The sequence below is a fragment of the Pelecanus crispus genome, chromosome 3 (genome assembly GCF_030463565.1).
Source record: "Pelecanus crispus isolate bPelCri1 chromosome 3, bPelCri1.pri, whole genome shotgun sequence".
Lineage (NCBI taxonomy): Eukaryota > Metazoa > Chordata > Aves > Pelecaniformes > Pelecanidae > Pelecanus > Pelecanus crispus.
In genome coordinates this window covers 82,388,969-82,401,655 of record NC_134645.1, presented here as the reverse complement: position 1 = coordinate 82,401,655, position 12,687 = coordinate 82,388,969, and the positions used below count along the sequence as shown (strand labels likewise).

The following is a 12,687-nucleotide window of genomic DNA, read 5'->3' as shown; positions in this document are numbered from 1 at the left end:
AACACATACTTCAAAAAAATTGACCAGAAAACTTGTTTGAATGGCCTGAAAAGAAGATTTTTGACCTATTGCACAAGGATGGAAACACATTCTGCACTGTTTTGTTTTGGTTTTTTTAATTGCAGAATATGTTTTTTCCTGACCATTAAAGACCATTTTTCATTAGTATCAGGATGACAGAGCCACATTTTACAGCTGGAGCTCACAGCACAACCCCAGAATATCAGCCGTTTTAAAGTACTTTCACTTAGATAAGCTCACGATTATTTACCAATGCTTTAGTACTCCTCCTTAAAATAGCATTTCTTCTTAAATACCAACATGTCTGGAAGTTTATGCCTCCTAGAGGTCAAGAAAACAGCCATAAGCAGCCACACAGTTTTATTAAATGAGAACCCACAGGAGTGAGGTGTTTCTCTATTCACCGCCCTCCCCACTTTCCCAATACTTATGGGGCTGTTTCAATTCCAGTGGCTTCAGAACTGGTAGCTGCACTACATTCTATTATTTTCCTATTCTACAGCAAGAGTTATTACTACCAGTCCCTTCTTCCCGCCCCAAAGACCTTTTGATCATTTAATAAGGGCTATATATTCTCACTAATCACAAAAATTACCAAAGACATTCAACATCAGAAAAAAAAAAAAACCCAAACCACCAAACCCCAAACTTCTTGTACATTTAAGGCTGCCTCAAGCTTTTCTTTCACAATAGAGAGCCAGGAAATGCAGGATGGCTGCTTCTCTGCACCCTGGCCAAGCAAACTCTTTGCTACTCACTACAAGCACTGTACTATGAATTCTCTTCCATGGTCTCCAGCCCTGCTTCTTCAACTTAGATAAGAAAAGGCTCTGTTAGTGTGCTATTACCTCGAAGAAGGTTTTGGTACCTATAAGGCAAATGTACTTCTACACCTAATACAGAAGGTATGGGATTTAATACCATCTGAGACTGCAAACTTTCACTACCCTAAAAAGCTGTATAGTCTAATGAATCAGACTGCAACAGCCCTTCCCCACGGAAAGTGAACTTGCCTTCACAACAACATGTGTAGTTTAGCTCATGACACTGCAAAGCGGTAATAAAAACATGCATTACTCATGTGAATCAGTGGATACATCACTACAAGACATCTGTCACCAACAGAAAGCCCATTTATTTACGGAACTAGGGAAAAATAAGGATAATGATTTCCAAATTTCATTTTATTGCCAGTTAAAACTCAGAACTGACTAGTTTTTGAACAGTAAAAAAAATTCCAAACCCCATTTGCAAGTTTACACTAATATTCAGGTCAGTTGTTAAAGGTATGTTTCATGAATAGATGAGATTACGTAAAAAAGGTTCTGTTTAGTCACAGAACCTGCAGATAACTCTGATGTGTACAGAGAAAGGTCCGTGTGGTCACTTTGCTGGGGAGCCTTTCACATTCTCACTCCCTGTCTCATTTTGAACCCCACTGTTCAAATTCTTTGAAAGAACCTTTCTTTTCTGGCAGCCCACAGAAAAGAAACCCCCAACATTTTCATGGGTTGATGTGTTGAAAAGTGAGCACAGACTGATGATCCAATTTTTAAAAGAGGTACTCTCAGGGAAAAGTAGTTCTAGGAAGTAAATACCCCAAATCAGGGTACAAACATTTCATATTTATCAAAAGTGTCAGACCCAAAGAGACCCTGTATAGAAACAAAGTGTACTGATTAAACATAGCTAGTAGAGTACAAAGAATTACAACAGGTTTTTTATCCACTGGAAAAACGACAGTTCCCTGATAAACAGAATAACCATGACTACATTCCAACAGCACCTAGAACAGTACACGCAATCAAGCACTGTTAAATCTAATATGAAGAATAAAACACACATTAATTACAAAACTTAAGACCTTTTGAATTATTCATGTAAGGAAGAACAGAGCATGGTTACCTATCATTTTTGGTTCACTGGGACTTTGCACAATATAGTAGTAGTTCAACAAAATAAGCTTAAGAAATCAATTCCAGCAGTCTCTTGTTCCACCTTCAATAACACAGTCCACACCATATTTGTGCTGATAGAACTTTTTGTAGGGAAACTTAAAAGTCTCCAACTCTGTACACGGTATTAACAGATTTTAACCTGTATGTCTCCATTCTTCAACTAAACAGAATAGACACATTTCACTTTCAGGAAAGACGTCACAAAAATAAATATAAATCAAATAAATACATGGCAGGGAATATCCAGACATGCTGATTATTGGAATAAGCTTTTTGCACAGGAAGTGAAGGCTGGGGCTCAACACTGACTAAGAAGAAGCAAGAACAGTGACACACTGTCCATCAAATAATCCTTCTCTGTCCTGGAATGCACATCAGACAGAATGTCCTCAATGAAGAAAAAGGGTATGCAATTGTGTCATTACAGGCTTGAAGACTGATTTAATTGTGTCCAGTTTTGGGCCCCTCACTACAAGAAAGACATTGAGGTGCTGGAGCGTGTCCAGAGAAAGGCAACAAAGCTGGTGAAGGGTCTGGAGCACAGGTCTTATGAGGAGTGGCTGAGGGAACTGGGATTGTTTAGCCTAGAGAATAGGAGGCTGAGGGGAGACCTTATCGCTCTCTACAACTACCTGAAAGGAGGTTGTAGTGAGGTGGGTGTTGGTCTCTTCTCCCAAGTAGTTAGCGATAGGACAAGAGGAAATGGGCTCAGGCTGCACCAGGGGAGGTTTAGATGGGACATTAGAAAAAAATTCTTCACAGAAAGGGTAGTCAAGCATTGGAACAGGCTGCCCACAGAGGTGGTGGAGTCACCATCCCTGGAACTGTTCAAAAAACCTGTAAACGTGGCACTGTGGGATATAGTTTAGTGGGCATGGTGGTGTTGGGCTGATGATTGGACTGATGATCTGAGATCCTTTCCAATCTTAATGATTCCTAGTTTTTACTTTCATTAAAAAATAATCCAGCCACCAAGCCAGGAAACATGAAATTACTACTCTACCCTTAATTGGTTTAGTGGCAGACTTGGCAGTGTTAGGTTAATGGTTGGATGGATGATCTTAAAGGTCTTTTGCAACCTAAACGATTCTATGATTCTACAAAAGCAAACTAGACAGTCCTATTTTCAGTAGTTCTTAATCAATGATTCTTAGTTCAACGGTCAACTCTGCAACACTAATAAAAAGTGTTCTTTTAACAAAATGTTTTCCACTTTATACCTACTACCAGTTGTTAGAATCTGAAAAACTGAACATAATGATAACAAGCTTCAGGGTGTTTACCCTACCTCAGCTCCACCCATCCATTTTGGTTCATCGGGAAATTCAGCACACAGGATATCTTCTGACTGGTTAGTTCCTAATACATGATAATGCAGCTTTTGGTGCAGATTAGTGGAGGTCTCAGTACCTAGTAAATTGCAGATATTTAAACCAATTAGTTCTCAAAGAAATCCAACAACAACCAAATAAAACCCTTCGAAACTTCTGTATCCCTTTGCATATGAAAGAGAAGAGTAATTCAGCAGAGAAAACTACAAATGGTTCCAGTCTACAACCATTCCCCTCCAAATAAACACCTGCCTCCAAAATAAAATAAAAATTTCAAACCACACCGCAAACCTGTTCAAACAGTTATCCTTTCCTTTTATTGATGATAATACATTATTCAAATGTGAAGAATATCATTTCAAGCTTTGCTTTCTAGAAACACTAAGCAAGCAAAGAAAAACAATCCCTGCCATCCTCTAATGATGTTTTTGCTCCCATTTCACCCTGGGCAACTAAGGGGAGATTTATTGCTAGTTAACATTCCGAGAAACCATCATACTTCCATTTGCTGAAAACAAAAAAAAAGAAGTATTTTAAAGCACTGCATGAGGTGCTACTTAATTGGTTGGTTTGGTTTTTTTTTTTTAATTTTGTTCTTGCAACACTTTGCAACACTTCAGCTTCTGAACTACAAACATGTTTAAAAGTAAAACACACAAGGTGGGTATCTAACTTGCAAGTCTGGCAAAATGATAGTCTGCAAAAGCAAATACAGAGGCAAAATTCAGGCTCTCTCCAAGGTTTAACAAAGACCACAGCTCCAGAAGAAACTTTTCACTAGCATTGCCTTATAAGAGCCACTAAATTCCTTCCCTACTGATGCTCCTCAGCAATTTATTCTACTTTGTGTTCTGCTCCTTGAGTTTTGCTAGCATAAACATTTTGTGTTGCTGTGCTGTGAACCACAGATGAATTAATCTGGTTGAATAACAAAAACCTTATGCCCCAGATTGCTATTCATCACGTCAACCTCCCAAGCCAGTTCACCTTTGCCCACACAAATACATAAGGGGAAGAGATCTAAGTAAGCTGTCACCAGACATCAAATTCCAGCCAGTATGAAAGCCAAGTAAATCACTGCAGAGAAAAAGAAAAGGAGCAGCAGACTTTTAAGGGAAAGACAGGGACAGGCAAAGACAGGGACAGGCAGACAAGAGGATACTCACTGATAACTGAGCATAAGCTTTGGTCACACAAGACATCATCTGCTATCTAATTGTATAAACTAGTATAGCTAGTTATTTCAGTATAAACTAGTAGAGCTAATTATTTGTTGCACCAATTTATTGAAAAGGTCATTTTGTTCCCATATAGCATACAGTTAGTACAGCCATACTTACCATCACTTTTCCCATCTTGTTTTGGATAGCAGTTATAGAACATGCCTTTTCCATCATGAGTCCATGCCATGCAACTGAATTTAACTCTCTCCAGTGTATCTGGAAGATCCTCAGGACCTTCTACTTTCATAAACTTGATAGTAACCCAATCAGAGCCACTAGAACTCAGGCCATACGCAAAGTATTCACCATCTTCACTGAATGCATAACCTAGGAAATTGGATTGAAACAAGATGAAGTAAGAACCAGAACGAAGGAACAGTATTTTCAAAAAAGTGTTTGTTATTTTGCCACACAGCTTTTTATTATTTACTACACACTAGCCAAATCCCAATGAAAAAGAGGTGAAATTGGGAAAGTAGTTAAAAGAACTGTGTTCATGAAACACTTCAGAGAAGAGGCTTTATTTTCAAAAAAAAACGTGCTAACAACTACATCTGCTATCATTTGGGATTCACAGCACTTTTCCAGTCTCTGTGGACTTCTCAAGCATTTCACAGATCTGAGTTTAGGCGTGCATACTCAGTAAGTATGTTCAGTAGCATTGCTTATGCCCAACATCTGAATTATGATTTGAGTAATAAGTCTTCTACTTCCCGAGTTTTTGGGGAAGAGGTGGAGACTGAAAATGTACACAGGTAGAGAACTTAAAGTGATATTTTAAGAGAGAAACAGTACCATAGAAATCAAGAGAAATTAAGATGCAAGCAATGCATCCTGTAATAAAGCGAATACCACTTCAATATAGGAGACAATGAAAACCAGACCCTGCAAAGCCATGAAAACTGAAGTAACTGGAAAGATTTGCCACTAGCACTCAAATGGATTAATCACCAGTAGTCTCAGCTAAGACCTCTGATATATATGTCACTATCCAAACTGTGAGGAAAACATGATTCTGGAAAAAAAAAAAAAAAAATCAGAAGAGCTTCCATCATAGTTGATAAGGATCAAATTCACTCTTGCAAATCAACTCAAGTGAAGAGATTGAATTATCATACAGACCTGAAAGTAACTGAAAAAAAACACACAAAGAAGTTGCATTTCATAGAAATCAGGTTTGAGACACACCACTGTGACAGCCTAACATATTCACCCCCATAAGAACATAAGAGTGGCCATTCTGATTCAGAACAAGATTCCACCTAGCTGTCCTCAGCAGTAGTGACAAGGAGATGCCTACAAGAGTAAGAACAATGCAAGCACATGTAATATTTCCCTTAAATATTTTTACAACCTCTGACGATTTTTAGCTTAGGAGACTTCTTTTCCATGAAGTAGTTGGTTAATAATCCGCAATGCTTCCCTCCTCCTTGACCTTGTCCAGCTTCCCTTTAAACGCACAGTAAATTTTTTGCACCAGGTTTTTTTTTTTTTTTGGTAAGGGTTCTACAAATCTACTTCTTCTGGTATGAACCACCACCTTCTTTTATTTGCTTTGGACTCAACTCCCACTGCCTTCACTTGATATCCCCTCATTCTTGTAATAGAAAAAATGTCAACTAACCAACCCCTATTCACTGACTCTCCATGCTATTGCATGCCACAAATGATTCTGTAGACCTCTATTATATTCCTGCTAAATTGTCCCTTTTCCAAGCTGATTGATCTGGGTACACTTAATTGTTCCTAACCTTTGCTCCATACCCTTGATTGTTCCTACTGCCCTCCTCCGAACCGTATTTCAGAGCCCTTTTTGAGCTGAGGGGATGGGCACTATATTTAATATTCAACGCTACTGTATAAACCCCTGGGTTGCTACATAATGGTGTTTTCCATTTTGTTCTCTATTTCCTTCTTAATCATTTCTGACATTTAATGTGCTGGTTTGGCTGCTACTGAGAACCAGGCTGACATTTTCATGGAACTATCTATTACAGCCTAAGAATTGCTCCCAAGTGGTGGTCACGGTCAGCTCAGAGTCCATTCCATCCATTCCTCTACAAATGAGGTTACGATTGTTTGTCCCCCGTGCATCACTTAATTTATCTGCACAGAGACTTTTACCTGTTAAGTTATTGCCCACTCACTATCATTAAGGTCTTCCTGCAGCTCTTCACAGTCATTCCTCAGCCTTTACCTGGAATAACTTTGTATCGTCACCAAACTCTGCCACCTCACTGCTCACTCCTTTTCATAATATATATGAACATACCGAACAGTGCAAGTCCTAGCATAACCCCTGACAGAACTCTGCTGGTGATTTCCACTTCGAGAGACGATCGGTTAGTTATGCCTGTCCCTGCCTTTAAATAAATTATTTATTAACATCAGGAGTTCCCGCTCTTGTTCCATGGCTGTTGTTTCTCCAAATGCATTTGGAAAGAGACTTTGTCATAAGCTTTTCAGAAATACAGAAAGATTATATGAACCCAATTCCTTATATCCACAGTTTAAGGCAGGACTTCTCACTAAACAAAGCCATATTGCTTCTTTTCAGCTAGATCACACTTAAAGAAGCATCCACTAATTCTGTCCTCTGCTTTTATTAACTGGCCTTGAACAGACTTAAGGACTTCTAGGTGCAAGAGTCTTGCTTCTACAATAAGCCAATAGGGAGTGGAAAAATAGACAGCTAACACAAGTATTTTTGTGATTCTCATAAAAGTTAATGCTACATTCCTTCACAGTCTCTTACTTCAACTTGTTGGCTTGTGTTAAAGATACAAAATACAATTTTAAGAGAAATAGTCACTATAAATACATAAACTTTTTTCCTTGCTATGGACAGCCTCAAGATCTGTTCATATTTCAGTGGAAACCTGTTACAGAGTGTGAAAAAAGACATTGAGAAACTGAACCAAGTAAATACAAAGTAGATTTAGAAGCGTTCTTCTGAAACACTATACAAATCCACATATGGTTATTATGACTACGATTAAAACAAGCCACTCTAGCCATACTTGTATAGGTGAAGAGCTGGAAACCATTTCCAACTTCTGCTGAAGACCCAGACTTACTCGGCAGGAACTGCTGTCTCACTAACCTCGTAAAGCCACAGTGCCGTCATCAGAAAGCTTATTTGGATCAAGAAAAACTTTGGCATCAGCATCCAAGGAGTCTTGTACATATAAAACTCGCTGGTTCTGCAGTCCTGTATTGTAGAAGTGAAAATATCTAAAAGAACACAAGAGGGAAAAGTAAGTAGGAAGAACTCAGATTTTCAGTTAGGCAAGCAAGAAAAGCTTGTATGAGATTGTCATGAAGCGAGTAAAAGACACATAAATATGCAAGGGAAACAAGCTTCACAGTAGAGTAGGAACCACAGGTCCCCCCCTGTGGCCATCAGGGATTTAACCATCCTGTGTAGGTGCCTTTCTCTCCCCACTTAGTACAGAGGAAGTCCAGACAACAATTTCTAGGCCTCCAAAAATGAAAGCAATCTCATCCCAAAGTGATACAGACTATATAGAGGAGACTGTAGGATGCATCCAAAACATCTTTTAAAAATAAGAGCTGCATTTGCCACAGTGCATTTCAAACAAAGCTACATATACTATAAACTCTACATCACTGTCTATGTTAAAGAGGTCTGGCAGCATTAGCGTTTCTGTTACAAGTATTGGCACAGGTTCCCATCCCCTATGTTCTAAGCTTTGTCGTTCATATAGCTGTTTTCAGTCTGTATCGGGTGGCAGACAGATGTTCAAATGACACAGAACTAAAACTGTTTCATCATCATATTTGCCAATGCCCATAAAACTGTGTATTTTGAAAAAGTTGTAGGAACAGAGAATTACAGAATTCTCTTTAGTGAGGGATACTCTTCACATCAGAAGACACTACAGAGCGCAAAGCAATTATAACTGTATTCTGTGCAATTCATAGGTACTACACTTTTCTTCCTTCATAGGACTTCTGAGTTTTACTACACAAACCTGTGACTTAACAAATCAAATAGCAGCTTCACCTGGGGGAACCAGGGAATTTATGGGGTAACGTTCAAACCTAAATATAAGTTCACACATTCCCTAAGACTGTCCAATACTTGGATACATGCATTGGAACCTGGTAAACCCAGGCGGAGGAACTATACTCACAAAGGTCTGGCTAACAATCTGAACTAGTAATATGTTCAAATATTAACAATAATGTTGAGTGACAAAATCGAAAGATTCAAAGGAACAGAAAAAAAGATACGTAATTTTCCATTTGACCATGCATTTTCTAGCTAACTTCACCTCTGCAACGCTGGCTAATAAGCTGGGAAGTAAATGTCAAACAATGTAACAGGCACAGCACCTCCCTGGGCACTCTCCCTTTCTGCAGATTCTAGAGAAAAGCTCTTCAGACACTGTCCTTTAGCAGCTGTTCTTTGGCAGAAAACTGGAGTAATTAAATTTAAGAATTTCTAAGTGTTATGGGAAGTTTAGATAGTTCTTCAAATGGAATAGTTCCTCCCCCCACCCCTACTAACTGTTACTTAACTTGGTAGAGCCCTCTTGATCTCCTCAAATGCCACAATTTGTATGATTGGTATGATTTTTAAAGCACTGTGATTTAAGTTCAGCACGTGCCAAGAAATAGAGTAACACTCAGAAAAACTAAAAAGACGTCTATTAAAAATCAAAGTGTCACAAATTAAAGCACATGAAGCTCCTGGCATAAATGTTCTTCTTGGAGGACAGTCAGCTGCATCAAATTAAGACTTTTTATCTCTAGTGGAGACTATATTCATCACTGCCATGAGCACTTCTGCAACATCAAGCCTTATCAGCACTGAAGATAACCACATGCAGGCATGTTTGCACTGCACAGGGCGAATGGGTCAGAGAATCCAGAGCAGTCACTGACCAGGCCTACTCCAGAATCAGATTCAGCATTGCTACATCTGCATGAGCATCACATACAAACTAATAAGCTTTGCCTGACTCGCTTAACGAGGTTTACTTCACTGGATGCAGCACTGTCCTAAATAGGTCCACTGCTTCTGGGCTTAAACCTCACACCTCTATACATTGACGTGCTGCACCACATCAGTGACAACTTAAATCAACATCACTACCCACAATATACTTTTTAAGAAACCCGCATAGTACAGAGCTTCCTTCCCTTAGTAACAAGTATCCACACACTCTTCACAGCATAGGACAGACAACTAAAGAGTAGCAGATCTCCCTCAATACCTGTGCAGAAATCTTAAGGCAATGAGATATCTTCTGTTCTTTCCTCTGGATGGCAGTGAAAACATACCTGGCATATCTGGGTGCTCACTCAACAAGGATCAAACAAATTGAAAATATTGAAAAAGACCGTATGTGTTTCCCATGATTAAGAATGGCTGGTTGTTCGCACTACCTCTTTTTCAACTGCTAAAACAATCTTTAGATGTTACTAAGTTAATCAGCAGTTTCATCCCTTTACTCTCTTTCTCTAGGAAATTGCTAGTGTTTCCAAGAGGTCACATAAAATTGAGTAGCAGCTGCAGTCTCCAGACCTTAGGTAAGCCACATAAGCTCCATCTCTTTACCTAGCCACAGAATTAAAACAGTGGTACAAGTAGACTAGGCATTGGAATATAGCATGATTTCTTCATTTCTCAGAAGACATCTTTTTGCATCAGTTGCCTTAAGTCTTCCAAATGGGTTTTCCCCTATCCCCTGCAGATACAGGAGCAGTTTTTCACAAGGGAATTGCCACTGTTTTTCACTGGCTATGACTAAACAAAAATCTTACCAGCTGCTCAAAGTACATCCAACATAAGAGCAGTATTTTAGTAAATATTTAGAACAACATGCTCATGACAGACTTGTGCTGTTTTCAGGATGAGGTGCCTTTAACTATACTGACAGTGACCAACCCTGAAAGGAACTCCTCAAAGTTCTACAACAGTTATTGTACAAAGTCATCTGAGTTTTGATAAACTCACAGCTCTTCCTACAAAAAGAAAAGATGACAAAAGAAGAAGAAGGTTAATATGACTGGGAACTGGAGACAGTCAAGCATTTTATGCTCTGCATCATGCAACCATATATATTAACATTGGCTTACTTTTCCTACTTCCCAGCTATAAAGGAATAAATACAAATATAATTTATAATTTGTTTTCCTAACTAGTAGTTGCTTTTGACTTGCTTCACATTCATTATCACCTACAAAGACATTCCTCACATACCTTTTTCCTTTCTTGAAGTGGCAGCTGTACTTAGGATAATCGTAGAGTTCAGTCATTCGTTCTTTGAACAGTCCTCTGACAGGACACTGCTCAAGAAAGGGTACTGTAAGCTTGTTCTGAGCCTCCACAAATGCCTGAAAGAAAACAATTCCCCCCCAAAAATACATGAACTCAAGCAGAAATGCGTATTTCCTGTGGAAAACACTGTTCTGAAGCAATGCATCACAGACATCCTTCCCCCATATAGGTTGTGTAGAGGCACACCTGAAGAGTCTTACATATTTATTTGCATTATGCCACAATACGGTAATAAGACTGATCTTGTATCTTGAATAACATCTCGCCAGGGCACGCACTGGGGTTACCCGTGGTTCGGCCAAAGACAAGCCAGATTCCTGCCATTCCCCTTTAAAAAAACACCAAACCTCATGCTTTTAAAAACTGTCCTTATATTTGGCTAAATGGCATAGAAAAGCTAACTTACAGTATATGCCTAGGAAATACCATCTTCCCTTACTACACCACAAATATACAATACTCTATGATAAATAAATTAGGAAATGGATAAAGAACAGAGACCCTTTTGCCCACAGACAGCAATATCATTTCAGGTACTGTGACGGGCTGGAAGATGATACAAAATGTCATGCGCACCATCTGTTCATCCTATTAACATAAACACAAGGATTAGTCCCAGCCACTGTTTCTTGGAAATAGTGGCCAAAATACTGTCCACAAATCAGTTCTTAGTTGCAAAATGCAAGAATACCTAATCTCTGAGAAGAGAACTTTGAGGAGTCTAGTTTCTTCAAAACACTCCACCTCCCAGTCACAAACACTTAACAACAGTGGCCAAAACCACTACCACTCCAGCTGTTTGTTAGAGGCAGCCACTCCCATGGCATGCATGCAATAAACCAGTGCTCTGTTGGTGTTTCACCATCCCTACTTATAGCACAGTACATTAACATAAAACTAATACCTAAGCATCTGAAGGCGAACCACAGATGCTAAGAAGCAGACATGCAGGCTTTTCTGTCTCTAACATGGAGTAGGTAGGACAGGACACAGTGTGTGTGGCTGTAATTCACAGCCAGATGTCGCAATGATGACTGCAGTATCCCTCTTGGACCCGAGCCTCCAGATGTCCACTCACCTCTCGCTTACGCAGGGCTCTTGCCCAGATGCTTTGAAAGAGGCTATTATTTCTACCTGTCCTGAATCTGTCACACAGCAAGCAGATCAACACATGATAACATCTGAGCTACACTTTACCACAGGGCATGACCCACAGGAGCAGCAGGGCTACAATCCGTATACCACAATTTGTGTTTCACAGTTCTTCAGAAAAGCCAGCTGCTGTATGGAGTAGCCAGCACATATTTACCAATTGCTGCTAATGTTCACTCATTTATTAATTTTTCAGGTGAAAAAGAGGAAAGAATCAAACATAAAACTCTGAGTAGCATTTTACAGACATTTCACATGGTGAGAAGTAAGCACACAGGGCAAGTAGAGACACTCTCCCTCCCATCTGCCTTGCTGCCACAGCAGTGCATAGCCAAGAGCTGCATGCATTACATGCCAAGCTGTGTTTTCAGAGACTTGTCAGACCAAAAGGTAAAGGAGAAAGTGCATTAATTATGGTCAGTCTCCACTTGAGAGGTATTTGTTCATGCTTAACAAAGCATACAGACAGAAACTGATAAGCTTTAAACATGCGAGAGCCAAGTGCTCTTAGGGCACTACTAATTCCACAAAGTGCTGAAACATACTAGTTTAAAAACACATGGGCTGGTTAAACACAAGTCACCACTCAAGGATGACACAAGAAAGCAAGCGCTACAGCACTGAAAAGGAACTGCTTTCTAAAAAAAGAGGTAGGAATTACAGGTTTTTGAAAGAGTTCCACTGAGGAGAAT

The 12,687-nt window shown here is 39.4% G+C and overlaps 1 protein-coding gene across 1 annotated transcript in view; it reads right to left on the bottom strand.

The window, feature by feature from the left end:
- Nucleotides 1-12,687, bottom strand: part of PREP (prolyl endopeptidase) — a 116,704-nt gene that overhangs the window by 97,929 nt on the left and 6,088 nt on the right. Inside the window, exons 3-6 of the mRNA XM_075707831.1 lie at nucleotides 10,766-10,899; nucleotides 7,637-7,767; nucleotides 4,651-4,860; nucleotides 3,268-3,389 (exon numbers count right to left, since the gene is read on the bottom strand). Of these exons, the coding sequence (XP_075563946.1) occupies nucleotides 3,268-3,389; nucleotides 4,651-4,860; nucleotides 7,637-7,767; nucleotides 10,766-10,899 (597 nt within the window). The remainder of the gene's footprint in view (nucleotides 1-3,267; nucleotides 3,390-4,650; nucleotides 4,861-7,636; nucleotides 7,768-10,765; nucleotides 10,900-12,687) is intronic.